Genomic DNA, 17811 nt, shown 5'->3' on the forward strand with positions numbered 1-17811 from the left:
AAATGTTAGGATTTTGGATCTAGGCAGAACTGGCTTGACACCAACACAGCCTGAATGAGTTGAGGGCCAAAAGGAAAGCTTTGTGGAGGAGGAGGAGGTGATAACTAACTAGAATCTTTAAGGGAAGGGAGAAAAGGAATCAACCAGGAGAAGAGAAGACAGTCTCCTCCAGAGAACAGCATAGGCAAGACCCTGAGACGAGATAGAATATGATACCTTGGGAACTGCAGGGAGGAATCTGCAAGTGCTGGTTTCCTCATCAGTAACATTGGATTCGTAAAAATACCCTGTCGGGGAGAGGTATGATGTGATATCTGGAAAGCGCCTACTGCAGTGCCTGGCACCAAGCACAGTTCAACAATACCCCAGACCCTTCCGAAAGCAACTAGGCTAGGGAGAGCGATTTGGTCCCACCCGTTCCCCTGGGCCTACGTCTTTGGGGGTTCTATTACCAAGTCAGACTGTCTAAATATTTACTACAAGCTGCTTTTTTAAATTCAGGAGAGGGCAGATCAAACAGCCTCTTTTGCTCCCAGTAACAATGAGCCCTTAGGAAGCATCTTAGAAAAGAGAGAGGAAGGAAAGAAAGGACTGGCGAGCAGGTGAGGTGAGGGTGGGGGCTTGCTCTCCAGTCAACATTTACACACCATGAGGAAGAGGCACCCTACAGCAGAGAAGGGCAGATGACAGGAGCAGCCCTCGAGGGCATCACCAATTTCAGTGACGGAAAAACGCCCCCATCCCACCCTTAGACCCCCAGTCTCCCAGCCAAGCCCTAGCTCCGGGCGAGATGCGTTCTCTTCAGAAAAACGCTGAGAATTCTCAGCTTCCGGAGACAGCGAGTCCCTCGTTTCGGGCGATGTCCCTGGCCACCTGGCGGTGCCATCCCTCCTCTGCAACTAAGCGGGATATGGGACGTGTGCAGGAGCCGGGATGTGGGGGTCCGGGTCGGTGGTAACAGGGAAACGGAGGCTACAGTGGAGCAGGAGGCGGAGACTAGAGCTCCAGAAAAGGTCGCTACAGGGACGGGGGTGAGTGCTGAGAGACACCGAGTGAGGAGCACAGAGATAAACCGCCTGAGCTCAAGGCCCAGCTTTCGCAAGTCGTGGAGCCTGTAGCTAACCTGGGAGTCTCTGGCTGCCAGCAATGCCGCAGGACTAAAAAGATACCCCAAAATCTCTTCAATGAGCCCCCACCTCCTCGTGTCCCGCTCCAGCCGGTCGAGCAGCCAATCACCTCGCGGGGCGGGGTTGCGGCCAGCGGCCGTAACCAATAGCGGCGGAGGGGGCGGGTCCTGGCTCCCGGCGCGCGGCTGTGGGGTCGCCCGGGGCAAAGCGAGCTGAACCCTGAGGGGAGCCGCTGACCAGCAGCATGGAGGACCCCGCCGTGCCCGGGACCGGGGGCCCTCCCGCAAATGGCAATGGCAACGGCGGCGGCAAAGGGAAGCAGGCGGCGCCCAAGGGCCGCGAAGCGTTCCGAAGCCAGCGGCGGGAGTCAGAGGTGAGGAGCCCGGAGAGCTTCGGCTGGGGCCCGCAGACGCTCGCGGGCGGGAAGCGGCGGCTGAGGTGATTCGGCCTCGGCCCCGGAGCCCTCGGCGCGCTCGGTCAGCCCCGCGCAGTGGGCGCCTGCGGGGTCCTAGAGGCTGTACTCTGGGCTTTTTGGCCCCGACCCTTGTCCGCACGTCTCCTGCCGCGGGTTGGGGGCTTTCTAGCCCTCTGGCTTTCCCCCGCTGCGCGAAGATGAGCGCGGTATTGAGCGGACCAGATACTTTCCAAATATTTATCTCACTTCATCGCTGCAGCCCCTTGAAGCAGAAATTCCGATCCCAGTTTATGGAGGGGGAACAGGAGCGGAGAGGTGAAGTGACTGGCTTGAGGGATGGGAGGCTGGAGCTCAGCTGCAGGAAAGCAGGATTGGCGAGTGGGGCAACCGCACTCCCCCACCCCAGGCTGTCTGCGGCGGGCCCCTGGACAGATCCACTGTGGCCGAGGGACTTGCCCGTTCCCTGCCCATCCCCTTCACCCCCATCCCCCGTAAGTCTTAGGCCGTTTAGGGAGCGCCTTCCGCGGACATCAGGCCCCTGCAGTGCAGGAGTGGCTATCTGGAGGGAGCAGTCCCAGGATACAGATAGGAGTATGAATATTTCGATCTCTTCCTCCTCTCCTGAAAAAAGAAACGCTACCTAGGAAGATGAAAGCATTGAATTATTATCACTCCCCTATCCCCTCGGATGAGGCAGTTTCCATCCGTTGGATCTGAGCGGAGCGGGGATCAGAATAGATGACAAAATGTCAGATGTGGCAGGGTCTGCAGAGATCATCTGGTATAGCCCTTTAATTTTACAGACCTAAAAGAAAGAGGAGTGACTTGCCCAAGATCAGACATCTGGCATACTTTGTGGTCAAGAACACCAGGCTTTGGAGTAGTCAGACCAGGTTTTGAATCCCAGCCCTACCATTTACTGCCTGTGTGATTTTCGGCACATTACCAAACCTCTCTGAGCTCCAGTTTCTTCATCTGTAAAATGAGATTAACACTGCCTACCTCAGAAGGTTGTGATAAAGTCAAAATGAGATAATTGACTATAAAATGTTTGGCACAGTGCAGGCACAATGCATGTAATTAATCAGTACATAGTAACTCTGAGTATATTACTGTCGTCGTCATCATCATCATCAAGTGGCAGAGCTGGTACTAGAAGCCAGGTCTTTGGCATTCCAGACCTTGCCTTACCATTTAAATAGCATTTCAGTTTCCAAAGTGATTTCATGTATGCTTTCCATTTTGATGTAGGTAGAGTAGGAGGAATCCATTCATTTTTTAAAAGGTAGAAGTGGAGATGAAAAGACTGGCCCAAAGTCACCACCTTGCAGAGGCAGAGCTCAGCCCTCCTGTCTTGCTAGATGATATCCACCACATCATCTCCCTCCCTACCTCAAGAGGAGTCTGATCTTTTAAGGCACCCTGTACCTCCTTCCCCCACAAAGACATTGTTCTCGCTCAGATGTTTTTTTGGGGAGGTGAGCTATTCATTAATTCAATAATTATTTATCGAGGACTTTCTGCCAGTCACTATTTTAGGTGCTAGGGACATATCAGTGAACAAGATAGGGTCTTCCCCCATGGGGAGACAAATTGTGAGTAAATAAATAAAATAATTTAACAATGGTATGTTCTATGGGGGGAATAAAAGTCTCTGCCTGGGTCTCCCTTCTAAGGTTGCAATCTGTTCCCCACCTGTCAAGTCTTCTTCAGGCAAAGGCTCTGAGAGTACAGTCCTTTGAGACTCGAAAGCTTTCCACCTGCACCGCAGTTTACCTGCTGATTGTCTGCAGCAGCACTCTTCATGCCTGGAAATGAACAACTGCTGCAATCATCTCTATCTGGGCTCATTGCCTGCCGAAAGCCTGGCTGGAAAGATTAGCTTTCCTTTACCTTCTGCGGCAGCAGAACTCCTTTTACCTGCCAGTACATCCCTTATCACCACAGTACCCAGGTGCCAGATCTGCTTTTCTTCTCTGCTTCTTTTTGCTTTCCTGTGGAAGGCAGTCCTTGGAGGAGATGGGTTTTTTTTTTCCTCTCCAGGGCTTTTAAAAAATCACTAGAAGAGAATTACTGTGGCACAAGTCAAGAGAGCCTCATCATGTATCACTGTTTATGAAAGCACTGTTGACCTACCTTCTCCCACTAGCTTAGTGTGTGAACGAACATCCCAACCTAAAAAGGAAGCTAAAGAATAATTGTTTGCTTAATAAGAAGAGTCTTAACCTAACAAAAGGATTCACCTCAGACCTCTTTTAGCCAGATCTGGTTTATTGATCTCCAACTCCTTGACAAAGTTTTAACTGGTCTGTGGTAAAATGAGGAAAATTCAGGTCATCGAAGTGAGTTTTTCTAAAAATTTAGTTCAATATATTAAATTTAAGGATGTATACAATTTAAAACAGTGTTTTCCAAACTGTTATAGGGGACAACTATTAATTGAGGCTAAAATTTTTATTTTAAAAAATAAAGCCAGTGTGATGGCTCATGTATTTTATCCAGCACTTTGGGAGACTGAGGCAGGTGGATAGCTTCAGCTCAGGAATTCAAGACCAACCTGGGAAATGTAGGCAGACCCGATCTCTACAAAAAATAAAAAATAAAAAATAATTTAGCCGAGCATGATGGTGCGCGCCTGTTGTCCCAGCTGCTCAAGAGGCTGAGGTGGGAGAATCACTTAAGCCCAGGAAGTTGAGGCCGCAGTGAGCTGTGATTGTGCCACTGCACTCCAGCTTGGGTGAGAGGAAGACCCTGTCTTTAAAAAAAAAAAAGAAAAGAAAGAAAGAAAAGGAATAAAATAATATAAAATAGTGCATCACATACAGTAAAGGTAAATACTTTGTTAAACTTTTGTTCCAGTTTGTGTGTGTGTGTGTGTGTGTGTGTGCGCGCGCGCGCGCGCGCGCGCAAGCGCGTGCTGGGATATAATGTAAAATGTATCATTTTTCCAAAAAGTTTGAAAAACAGTTTTTAATGGCTGTTCTTTATTCTGAGATTCTGTCCTTCATTTTGGGGGTTTAAACAGTTCTTTTCTGAATTTTTTTAAAAAGTTTTTAAAGTCCGTGCCTATCAGAATAAAATAGCAACAACCCTCCGTCATTTGCCACTCTCCGCCTTTTTCTTTTTCCCTACTGTTCCCTGTAATCCAAAAGTTTGGAAATCTTTGCTATAGTGGATTTAAACATGATTCGCCTTGTTGACAGTATAAATTGACATAATGTTTTGGGGGAACAACTTATATACAAAGAGCTTTAAAAATGTTCATAAGATTTGATTCATTAATTTTCTTTATAAAACTCTATGCTTAGGAAATATCCTAAATATAGAAAAAAGTATAAGTCTATTACAGTTTCATGCATATAATAAAGGAAAATTAAAAACAATTTAAATATTCAACAGTAAGTAACTAGTTAAGTAAACCAATAAATGTACATCCATTTATACAATCATTTAAACTAATAGTCATAATAATATGAGAAGAATGCCTTTATAATATAATATTAAAATCATAAATAGAGTGACCTCCCACATAGTGCTACCAAGTGCTAGGCTGTGTGCTTTTTGTATTAACTCATTGAGTCCTTAAAATAACCCTATGAAGTAAGTCCTGTTATCATCCTCATTTTACAGATGGGAAAACTGAGCAGGTAATTTTCCAACAATTCCCTGACACCAACTAGATGTCCAACAATTCAATTCAATTCTGACACTAACTACCTAGAATTATCACAGACCCTGCAAGTTAAGGGCTCAGTCCTGCAAGGCCCTACTTTAGACGCCAACCATAGGTGGGATCCCCAAGCTATCTACACTTCAGCCTGGCCAACTACAAATTAAGCGGTTATCATGATCTTCCTTTCAGGTTCCATAATTTGCTAGAATAACTCACAAAATTCAGGAAAGCATGTAATTAGAATTATAATTTTATTATAAAGGATACAACTCAGGAACAGCTAAATGGAAGAGATGCAAAGGACAAAGTATGGGTTTGGGGTGGTGCAGAGCTTCCATATACACCCTGGGAAGCACTCTCCTAGCACATCTGTTTATTCCTCAACCCAAAAGCTGCCTGAACCTAGTTGTTTCTGGGTTTTCATATGGTGTTTCATTACCTAGGCATAATTAAACTATTGGCCATATGACTGAACTTAATCTGTAGTACCCCTCCCCTCCCTGGATGTGGGGATGGTGCTGAAAGTTAAACACTAATCTTGTGCTTGGTCTTTCCTAACATAAGTCACCTCATGAGCATAAATTCTGGTAAAGCTGACAGTGACTCATTATGAATAACTGACACTCCTATCACTCAGGAACTTCTAAGAATTTCAGGAGCTCTGTACCAGGAACCAGGGGCAAAGAACAGTGTATTTTTTATGTCACACTGAGGTACAGAGAGGTTAACTTGTCCAAGATCAAATAGTATGTGACAGAGCTGAGACTGAGAATTTTAAAAATTCATATATATTAACATATACAGGAAGGAAATATCCCAAAATGTTTAAATAAGTTAGAAGATGGGATTATATTAAAATATATTTAATAGGATTAACTTTATACATACATCATCATAGGAAATCTAATCTTTACTACAACTTGGAGTGGAGGTGTTGTATTATTTGACAGTCCTAAAGTTGCAGAATATTAGAGCTAAAAAACCTCTTTAAAAATAAGGAACTATGATCCACAGCATGAGACTTGATCTATATCGTACAGTGGGTTGATGACAGAACTAAAGCTAGAATCCAGTGCTCTTTGTTTCTGTCTGTCTCAAATTTATATAAATCGGCTAGATGCTCCTCTGGTCTGTGTTCATGTAGATTAGATGTGGACACAGACCATAGCTTTCATATGTTTTTGAGATCCTGGCCCTTTATTCAGACTTTCTGGTTTTGCATGGGAATCCTCAGCCCCTCCCCACACTGAGCCTCAAGTTTTGGCTTAGTATAGGGTACCTCTGAGATGAAAGACCCAAATAGGACTCTCCTAACTGTCTCCCTGATCTAACCTTGGCCTCCATGAGGGGAAGAAGATAAATAAGGGTACAGTCTTCCCTTGGCAACCCCTTTTTCCAAGTTATCCCAGTTACCAACAAGATTTCTCTGTTACAGGGCTCTGTGGACTGTCCCACTCTGGAGTTTGAGTATGGAGATGCAGATGGGCATGCAGCAGAGTTGTCAGGTATGAGGTAGATGGGTCAGTAGCTAGTGGAAGAACGGCCAGGAGGAGAGGGAAGGGGCCTGTGATCTCCCTGGAAGCTTGTCTGTTCTCACCAAGTGGCTGTTGAACCAAGGCTGTTCTCCACATTCCTTTTTCTCTCCACCCCAGAGTGGTAAATATCTCTTTATTTGTCTTCACATTTCCTTCTGTGATTCTCCTTGGCTATGGTATTCTTCATTCTGTCATTCTATCACTCTTTCCTGCTCACTCTTCTTTATTCTCTTTGAAAATAACTGATTTGGTACACTCTCAAATCAGTTTTCTCTCCATCTTCTCCCTATTCCTCCTCTTTCTCTTCCTGTCACCCGTATCTTTGCCTGCCTCCTCCTTTCTGCTACCTTTTTCTATCCCATGCCATCTTTTTCCTTTGTCTCCTCTACCTCCATCTTTTCCTTCTTCCTCTCGCATCTGCCCCTTATTAAAATCTCAACAAAGTCTGAGGAAAAACTCCCTACTCAACTGGCCAGCTGAGCAAGGCTGGACCATCATAGTGGAGTTCTGCTTGGATGTTTATGAGCTGGAGTTAAGTGATTGCATTCATCTTTCAGTGCTGGCCTGCTTCTCTCTGTCTGGATTTTTAGCTTAGGGTAAATGTGATCTCCTCACATTAAGGGCCTCCATGTTACATGTGCTACAAATGCCAGTTATTAATACACGAGCTTTGGGTGAGATGGTGTGAAAGTTAAACATTCTGTCACATGGAAGTGACACTTTGAGACATGCTTTTTCAGAGAAAAGAGACAATTTTAAAGAAGTTCTTGTGCATAAGCACAAGGAATAAATTTTGTGATGAGTGACAGAGAAATAGAGAGCTAAGTTTAATAACCAACAAAGGATTAGAATTCATAATAGGAATATGATACAAATATATATATATATATATTAAAGAGAGGAGAGAGATGAGCAACCCAACAGAGAAGTGGGCAAATAATATAAATGGGAATTTATAGAAGAAAAAGCCAAATGGTCAATAAATATATGAAAATATGTTGAACTTTGTTAGTAAATGAGGAAAAACAAAATAATATTATTTCACAATCATCAGAGTGCAAAACTTAAAAGCCTGGGGTTGGTGAGGGTGCAGAGAAATTAGTACTTTTATGCACTGCTAGACATTGGGGAGCAGAATATAAAATTGAAAAGCATTTTGCTTTATAAAATTGGAAAGCATTTTGCTTATATCTTGCAAAGTTGAAGATGTACACATATTGTGACCCAACAAGTTTACTCCTAAATATCCACTCTAAAGAAAATTACACTTGGGCACAAGAAAATATACAGAGATATTTACTGCAGCCTTGTTTATCAGTGTAAAAAGTTGGAAACAACCTACAATGCTCATCAGTAGGGAAATGGATAAACTATAGCATATTAGTGCAGTAAGCTATTGAATAGCCCTTAAAATAATTGATCTAAATCAAGATATTTATTTATTTATTTATGTTTTTGAGACAGGCTCTGGCAATGTTGCCTACGCTGGAGTGGCACAATCTCAGCTCACTACAGCCTTGACCTCTTGGGTTCAAGTGATCCTCCCATTCTATCCTCTCAAGTAGCTAAGACCATAGGCGTGCCCTATCATGCCCAGCTAATTTTGTGCCACCATGTCCAGCTAATTTTGTTTATCTTTTGTAGAAACAAAGTCTCACCATGTTGCCCCCAGGCTGGTCCTGAACTCCTGGGCTCAAGTGATCCTCCTGACTTGGCCTTCCAAAGTGCTGGGACTACAGGTGTGAGCCACCACACCTGGCCTCAACATGTTTCAATATTAATAAATGCTTGACTGGGCACGGTAGCTCACATCTGTAATCCCAGCACTTTGGGAGGCCAAAGCGGGTGGATCATCTGTCAGGAGTTCGAGACCAGCCTGACCAATATGGTGAAACCTCGTCTCTACTAAAAATACAAAAATTAGCTGGGCATTGTGGCGTGCACCTGTAGTCCCAGCTACTCGGGAAGCTTGAACCCGGGAGGCGGAGGTTGCAGTGAGCCAAGATCGCGCCACTGCACTCCAACCTGGGTGACAGAGAAAGACCCCATCTCAAATAATAATAATAATAATAAGTGCTAAAGACAAAATTGGGAGAAAGGAGCAGTAACAAAGGAATTTATACAATGGGATACCGCTTGGATAAAAAAGTTTTTAAACAGAACAATATCATATGTTTATAGGCATATATGCATATAGCAAAAGTAGAAAAATAGGCATATGAGGATATACACCAATTTCATTATAGTGGTTGCCTCTGGAGAAGGGAATAAGATAGACTGGGGAGCAGTCTTGAAGCAAATATAACAAATGCTAACATTTGTTTGACCTGGGTAGAAGATAATACACAGGTGTCTTAAATGTACTATTCTGTACTTACCTGTATATAAAAATTCATAATCTAAAATTTAAAAATAAAAAGACCAGAACAACAGTTCAGTACCTAAGAGCCTTGCCCACTTTTCTGATTTGGCTTGTGGTGCTTTACTCTTAAAAATATATATATTCACCTTCTACACTAATGACTGAAGAATTTAAGATTCAGTGATGGGATTTGCTTCTGGTCACTCCTGGATTCTGGAACTTAGGACTCAAAAGCCCTGACTCCCAGACAAGGTGTTTCTCAACCATTACACAGCTGGCTGGAACATACATGAATTTCTCTTGCTTTGTGAATTACCTGTGACCTAGTTAAATTTCCAGGAAGGGTCTCAGGTAGGGAGCAGAGATTTAAAGGAAATCTGTTCTATCATCTGTTGACTTCTGTATTTCAGTTCTTCATCTTCTGTAAGACGAAAGTACGTATATAATGTTCTGCAGAGAGACAGCGAGAGAGTAGGAAAGGGTGTTTTTATTGCTTTTCTTTCTTCTTTCTTTCTTTCTTTTTTTTTTAAGAGACAGAGTCTCATTCTGTTACCCCAGGCTGGAGTGCAGTGACATGATCATAGCTTACTAAAGCCTCAAACTCTTAAGTTCAAACGATCCTCCACCTCAGCCTCCTAAGTAGCTAGGACTACAGTCATGTGCCACTACACCTGGCTAACGTTTAAATTTTTTGTAGAGATGGGGTCATGCTGTGTTGCCCAGGCTAGTCTCGAACTCCTGGCCTCAAGCAGTCGTCCTGCCTCAGCCTCCCAAAGTGCTGGGATTATAATCCTATAGGTCTGAGCCATCACACGTGGCCGGCATTTCTATTTCTCATAAGCTTTCTGCATTTTGTATTGAGAAGCTGCTGTTAGCAAAGTTAGATTTTCCTGGGCACAACAGCCCTTTGACAATCATAGCTGTTCTCTAGAGTTTTTTTTTTTTTTGCAGCCTCTGCTTAGTGGCTGTGGGCAGGAGTCTAAACTTGTATACCCTTTGAGGAAACTTAGCAGGGAGAGAATGAACTGGCTCCAATCCTGAAGAGCCATCTAGCACTTACTTTTCAGCCCTTGCCTTGGTTTCCTGATTCAGCACAAGGATCTTTCCTCTAAATTTCAGGAGTTGTGTTGCCCTCCTCTTCCCTTAGAGATAGGATAGTTCCTGGTTGGGTTGACAAAGCAGGAGTTGCAGCCCTGAGAAACAGGAGTGATGAGATTAAGCTCTCTGTGCTCCAGTCCTCTTCCTGGCCCTCACCAAATGTTGAAGGCTGCCTTCTCTGCTACAGCAGCCAGCTGGCAGGAAGAGGACAGGTTTGATGGTTTAATCTCCCAGGGACACAAGTGGCTATTTTTAACTGCTCTGAAAAGGAGGAAGCTGGCTTTGGATTGAATTGGACACAGGAATGTGTTGGAAGCTTTAGCTCTTTCATGCCACCCTCTCTACTTTGGGCCGCTTCTTTAAGGATCTCCCAAATGTGACTGTTTTGTTTTTCCTGCCACAGAATTGTATAGTTACACTGAGAACCTGGAATTCACCAATAACAGGAGGTGCTTTGAAGAAGATTTCAAGACTCAAGGTAATTCCAGATCTTTACTCATAGAGACCTGCTTTTTCCTTCTATGATATCCCAGCCTGATCTAGTAAAAGGCTAAAACAAAGTGGGATCCCTCATCCCCTCTGTATTAGTTAGGGTTCTCTTAGAGGGATAGAGCTAATAGGATAAATAGATAGATATATAAAGGGAAGTTTATTAAGTATTAACTTACAGAATCACAAGGTCCTACAATAGGCTGTCTGCAAGCTGAGGAACAAGGAGAGCCAGTCTGAGTTCCAAAACTGAAGAACTTGGAGTCGAATGTTCAAGGGCAGGAAGTATCCAGCACAGGAGAAAGATGTAGGCTGGAAGTCTAGGCCCATCTCTCCTTTTCATGTTTTTCTGCTTGTTTTATATTTGCTGGCAGCTGATTAGATTATGCCCACCAGATTCAGGGTGGATATGCCTTCCCCAGCCAGCTGACTCAAATGTTAATCTCTTTTGGCAACATCCTCAGGGACATACCCAGGATCAATACTTTGTATCCTTCAATCCAATCAAGTTGACACACAGTATTAACCATCACAGGTCCACCCCTTGTCAACTGGAACTCATACACTTCTCCTGAGATCATACATAATCTTCAAATAAAGACAATAATAAGGGCATAATTATGCCTAATATAGTACAACTATCCTTCATACAACTGGAAACTCACCAGTACCCAACCCAAATACTATTATATAAAGTTAACAATACTTAAATGCTGATATGAAGTCAATAAATCTTATGTCATATGATAAAGGAGAAAGGAAATAAAATGAAGATATTAGTACAAGTGTATACATGCACAAACATGTTTTTAACAAAAGAAGGAGGAAATACTCATGACAATTACCGTCCTCATTTCTGCAGCTAGTCACGTGGTTGTAGCTGGTTTTGATGACTACCTTCTTCTACTACCCATTCTGTATTCCCTTTGCCTTCAGCAAGAAACTTGGCAGGTCGTGGTTTTTTCCTGGTGGAGTAACCCAAACCTTCATTCCTGAGGGGTCTGGGTCATTTGTAGTCCTGTCTGGATTGGGGTGTTGTGGTTTCCCATCAACCTTAATCACAGGGCATGGTAATACTAAGAGACACCCTAATGGATCTCCTGTATTCCATGCATACTCTTCCTTACCTCCATTGTGGAGTAGTAGACTGATTTCATCTTGATAGTCTGGGTCAATCACCCGAGCCAATACTGTAACTCCTTTCTTAGCCTGTTGACTTAAAGGTAGAAGGACCCCAAAGTGTCCAGGTGGCAATCTTAACTTCCAGTTTAATGGAATCATTGTTGTGTCTCCTGGTGGCAGTGTTCCTCCCTCTGGAGCTAAAACCTCTAGGCCAGCAGAACGTAATGTCGTGGAAACAGGAAGCAAAAATTTTGCTAGCAGATCACTGGGGTGATGGTGAGTGGTGCCACTTCCACCCCTTGATTCCTGGACCAGTGAATCCTGACTATGGGAAAAATAGTACCATATACTGAATGCTGATTGAGAGCATACACGGCCTTCTGGAGAACTTTGCCCCAGCCCTGCAAAGTATTGTCACCTAGTTGGCATTGTAATTGTGACTTCAAAAGGCCATTCCACTGTTCTATCAATCCAGCTGCTTCAGGATGATGGGGAATGTGGTAAGACCAGTGAATTCCATGAGCACGAGCCCACTGCCATACTTCTTTAGCCATTAAGTGAGTGCCTTGGTCAGAGGGAATGCTTTGTGGAATACCATTACGGTGGATGAGGCATTCCGTGAATCCATGGATAGTAGTCTTGGCAGAAGCATTGCTTGCAGGATAGGCAAACCCATATCTGGAGTAAGTGTCTGTTCTAGTGAGGACAAACCTCTACCCTTTCCATGATGGAAGAGGTCCAATACAATCAACCTGCCACCAGGTAGCTGGCTGATCACGCTGAGGAATGGCGCCTTATCTAGGGCTCAGTGTTGGTCTCTGCTGCTAGCAAATTGGGCACTCAGCAGTGGTCATAGCCAGGTCAGCCTTGATGAGTGGAAGTCCATGTTACTAAGCCCATGCGTAACCTCCATCCCTGCCACAATGGCCACTTTGTTCATGGGCCCATTGGACGATGACAGAGGTGCTGGGGAAAGAGGCTGATTGGTGTCCATAGAACGGGTCATCCTATCTACTTGATTATTAAACTCCTCCTCTGCTGAGGTCACCCACTGGTGAGCACTCACATGGAATACAGATATCTTCAGTTTTGACCACTCAGAGAGGTCCATCCACAGACTTCTTTCCCCAATCTTTTTGTCACCAATTTTCCAATCATGCTTCTTCCAAGTCCCTGACCATGCAGCCAAATCATTGGCTATAGCCCATGAATCAGTATATAATCGCACATCTTGCCATTTCTCCTTCCATGCAAAGTATACAACCAGGTGCACTGCTCAAAGTTCTGCCCACTGGGAAGATTTCCCTTCACCGCTGTCCTTCAGGGATGTCTTAGAAAGGGGCTGTAGTGCTACAGCCATCCACTTTCAGGTGGTGCCTCCATATCATGCAGAACCATCTGTAAACCAGGCCCTAGTCTTCTCTTCCTCTGTCAACTTATAGGGAGCTCCCCATGAGGCCATCGGTGCAGGCTGGGGGTGGCAGGACTGGAGACCATAGGCATTTGAGCCACTTCCTCATGTAACTTACTTGTGCCTTCAGGACCTGCTTGAGCCCGATCACGTATATACCACTTCCATTTGATGATGGAATGCTGCTGTGCATGACTCACTTTATGGCTTGATGGGTCAGAAAGCACTCAGTTCATGATAGGCAGTTGAGGTTGCATGGTGACTTGATGACCTATAGTCAAACGTTCAGTCTCCACCAAAGACCAGTAACAGGCCAAGAACTGTCTCTCAAAAGTAAAGTAGTTATCTGCAGAAGATGGCAGGGGCTTGCTCCAAAATCCTAGAGGCCTCCGCTGTGATTCACCTATGGGAGCCTGCCAAAGGCTCCAAACAGCATCCCCATCTGCCACTGACACCTCAAGCATCATTGGATTTGCTGGGTCATATGGCCCAAGTGGCAGAGCAGCTTCCACAACAGCCTGGGCCTGTTGCAGAGCCTTCTGTTCTGGACCCCACTAAGAACTGGGGGGGAGGGGGTCCAGATAAATGGGCAGGAATAACACACCCAAATGAGGAACATGTTGCCTCTAAAATCCAAATAGGCCCACTAGGCATTGTGCTTCTTTCTTGGTTGTAGGAGGGGCCAAATGAAGCAACTTATTCTTCACCTAAGAAGGAATTTCTCAACAGACCCCACAGCACTAGACCCCTAGGAATTTTACTGAGGTAGAAGGTCCCTGAATTTTAATCAGGTTTATTTCCCATCCTCTGGCACACACATGTCTCACCAATAAGTCCAATGTGTTTGCTACTTCTTGCTCACTGGATCCGGTCAGCATAATGTCATCAATGTAATGGACCAATGTGATATCTTGTGGAAGCAAAAAGTGATCAAGGTCTCTCCAAATAAGATTATGACTCAAAGCTGGAGAGTTGATATACCTCTGGGGTAGGACAGTAAAGGTATATTGCTGTCCTTGCCAGCTGGAGGCAAATTGCTTCTGGTGGGCCTTATGGACAGGAATGGAGAAAAAGGTACTTGCCAAGTCAATGACCACGTGCCAGGTACCAGGAGATGTGTTAATTTGCTCAAGTAATGAAACCACATCTGGTACAGCAGCTGCAATTGGAGTCACCACTTGGTTAAGCTTATAATAATCCACTGTCATTTTCCAAGATTCATCTGTCTTCTGCACAGGCCAAATGCAAGAGTTGAACAGGGATGTGGTGGGAATCACCACTCCTTTGTCTTTCAAGTCCTTGATGGTGGCACTGATCTCCACAGTCCCTCCAGGGATATGATATTGTTTTTGATTTACTATTTTTCTAGGTAGAGGCAGCTCTAATGGCTTCCATTTGTCCTTTCCCACCATAGTAACATTCAACCTACCAGTCAGGGAGCCAATGTGGGGGTTCTGCCAGCTACTAAGTATGTCTATGCCAATTATGCACTCTGGCACTGGGGAAGTGACCACAGGATGAGTCTGGGGGCCCACTGTAAGTCAGGCCTGAGCTAAAACTCCAGTAGTTACCTGACCTCCATGAGCCCTACTTTAACTGGAGGACCACAATGACATTTTGAGTCCCCTGGAATCAAGGTCAGCTCAGAGCCAGCGTCCAGTAGTCCCCAAAATGTCTGATCATTTCCCTTTCCCCAATGCACAGTTACCCTGTAAAAGGCCAGAGGTCTTCTTGAGGAAGAATCAGAGAAAAATTCACTGCATAAACTGTCGGTGATGTAGTGGGGTCCTTCCTCAAGGGAACCTGGCGTCCCCTTCATTCAAGGGGTTCTGGGTCTATTAACTGGCTCAAGTCTGGAAATTGATTAAGGGGCCATGATTCTCTGTTTTTATAATTCAAATTAGTCTTTTGTCCATTCGACCTAGGAGTTTTCTGCTTGTATAAATTAAGTAGGAATGCAGTAGGCTTCCTATCAGTTTCACTTCTAGGAACACCGTGATGAATTAGCCAATGCCACAGCTTTACATGAGTCAGACTGTTCTGAATGCTCCTTTGCCTCTGCCATCCATTATGGTAGCTACACCTACCTTGCCTTTGATGGTTGAGTGCTTCCACTTGGCCCCTGATGCCTCGGGATCCAATTATTCCCATTGTATTTAAATTTTGCAGTTGAGTGACTGTGGTTCCCACCATTACATCTGACATAAGGAGAAAAGCAATTACAGTACTCTTCGAAGATGAAGTAGCTGCCTTCACAAATCTATTTTGTAAGGCATTGGTCAAGGGTGTATCTTCTGGACCCTCCCAGCTGGGATGAGTAGGTCTAAAGTGACTAATCCACTTCACCATCCCAATCTCCCTAAGCCTTTGGATCCCTTCCTGTATATTAAACCAAGGGAGATCAGGCATTTCCAGCTCACTCACAGTGGGCCATCTTTTAATCCATAATTCAGCTGAACAAATAAACTATTAGAACCTTTTTTAACTCCCCAAGCTGCAACATTAAATGCAGAGTCCCTACTTAGTGGGCCTAAATCAATAAATTCAGCCTGATCCAACTCTGTGTTCCTTCCTCTATTATCCCATACCCTTAATATCCATTCCCATGCCTGTTTTCCAGATTGCTGTTTATATAAATTAGAGGACTCAAATAGTTCTTTTCGAGTGTAGCACACCTCCTCATGGGTCATACTCTCAACCTCACCTCTAGGGGACTGCCAGGACTTTTGTCTAGTTATAGGTCTAGAACCAAACAAAGGTGTTGGGGGTAGCTTCTGAGGAGAAGCAGCATTATCTTGCCTGGCAACTGTTTCAGGGCAACTGCCATCACTGTTGCTTCAGGTAGCGCAGGGTTTATCTCCTCAGACAAAGGTGGAAAGGCTGATGGCAGCATGGGTCAGGGAGGAGATACTGCCACTACTGGGGATGGGGAAGTGGTTCCTCCTGGCAAAAAAGGTTCATCAGAGTTTACAAACTCAGTGTGCCCAGCTTCACCAGGGTCCTCCCACATGTCCCCATTCCAAGTTTCAGGGTCCCATTCTTTTCCAATAAGTGCCCTCACTTTAACAGTAGACACCTGACAAGGCTGTAAATGTATCTTTAAATGCATCTTTCATTGCAGGTCAGCCACTTGCATGACAAGAGTTTGTGTCTGTTTTTCCACAATTTCAGCTCTTTCTCTACAGGAGATAAGACTCTCACTCAGGGCAATCTTAGCAGATTTGAGGCTCAGTAGCTGCTTCTGAAGCTGGGAGACAGAATCCCTGAGTTCATCATTTTCTTTCATCACTTTGTCCACTGAACTTAGGAACAACCAACCAGCTTCCTTATGTTCCTTGGTTCTCCCCACATATGGTCAAAGGTATTATGTATAGTCATTAACTCCTTGCCTCTCACGAGCGGTGAATCAGGAATGTCAAATGCATTTATTTTGCATAACTCTCTAAATAGTTTCTGCCAAGGACTATCAGTGTTCTCCATACTATTAGAAGTAGATTCCTTAGCATTTTTGGATCTAATCATATTAAGCAGCCAGCTCCAGAAATCTCAAAACCACTGAAAGAACTCCATCCTTAATATTCTCTTCCTCTAGAACCACTCCTGGTACCCAAATCTGTATTAGTCAGGGTTCTCTTAGAGGGATAGAACTAATAGGATATATATATATATATATATGGAGAGAGAGAGAGGAGTTTAAGTATTAACTTACACAATCACAAGTATTAACTTACACAATTACAAGGTCCCATAATAGGCTGTCTGCAAGCTGAGGAGAAAAGAGAACCAGTCTGAGTCCCAAAACTGAAGAACTTGGAGTCTGATGTTCGAGGGCAGAAAGTATCCAGCATGAGAGAAAGATGTAGGCTGGGAGGCTAGGCCCATGTCTCCTTTTCATATTTTTCTGCCTCCTTTATATTTGCTGCAGCTGATTAGATGGTACCCACCAGATTAAGGGTAGATCTGCCTTCCCCAGCCAGCTGACTCAAATGTTAATCTCTTGGGGACACCCTCACAGACATACCCAGGATTAATACTTTGTATCCTTCAATCCAATCACGTTAACACTCAGTATTAACCATCACAACCTCCATAACCATGTAGCCTTTCCTTCTTGCTTATGGGATACAGGGTTCTCTGTGTCTCAAGTGGAGAGCAATGGAGTAGAAGCATGAGAAGGTGGTCCTGTGCTGCCTGATACAACCCTTGACCTTAATGTTTCACCCCATCTTCAACTTTGTCCTACTCTCAATAGTAATTTCATGTGCCCACACTGTGACATTCTCAGACATTCTCATCCATTTCCTTACTTGGCCAGTGGCAATTTGATTTTCAGTTCAACAAATGTGTGGTGAGTATTCTGTGTCAGATACAGGAGGCAGGAGTGAGAAGCAGCTTTTACAAAGAAGTTAGAGTTTGAGAGCAGAGAAATCATGTGCACATCACAAAACTAGCTGAGGCTCAAACAATCCTGCCCCAGCCTCCCAAGTAACTAAGATTACAGGCATGTGCCACTATGCCCAGCTTCTGCCCAAGGGCCTTCTCACGCAGCCTATACAGGGCAGCCAGGAAGTGCAGGGAA

The 17811-nt window shown here is 44.4% G+C and overlaps 1 protein-coding gene across 1 annotated transcript in view; it reads left to right on the forward strand.

Moving 5' to 3' along the window:
- The first annotated feature begins 1308 nt into the window (after window positions 1–1308).
- The window catches only part of STRIP2 (striatin interacting protein 2), a 56648-nt gene continuing 40145 nt past the window's right edge, over window positions 1309–17811 (forward strand). Inside the window, exons 1-3 of the mRNA XM_007982886.3 lie at window positions 1309–1500; window positions 6651–6720; window positions 10614–10688. Of these exons, the coding sequence (XP_007981077.2) occupies window positions 1372–1500; window positions 6651–6720; window positions 10614–10688 (274 nt within the window). The 5' untranslated portion in view covers window positions 1309–1371. The remainder of the gene's footprint in view (window positions 1501–6650; window positions 6721–10613; window positions 10689–17811) is intronic.

Source organism: Chlorocebus sabaeus, chromosome 21, assembly GCF_047675955.1.
Source record: "Chlorocebus sabaeus isolate Y175 chromosome 21, mChlSab1.0.hap1, whole genome shotgun sequence".
In the NCBI taxonomy this organism is placed as follows: Eukaryota; Metazoa; Chordata; class Mammalia; order Primates; family Cercopithecidae; genus Chlorocebus; species Chlorocebus sabaeus.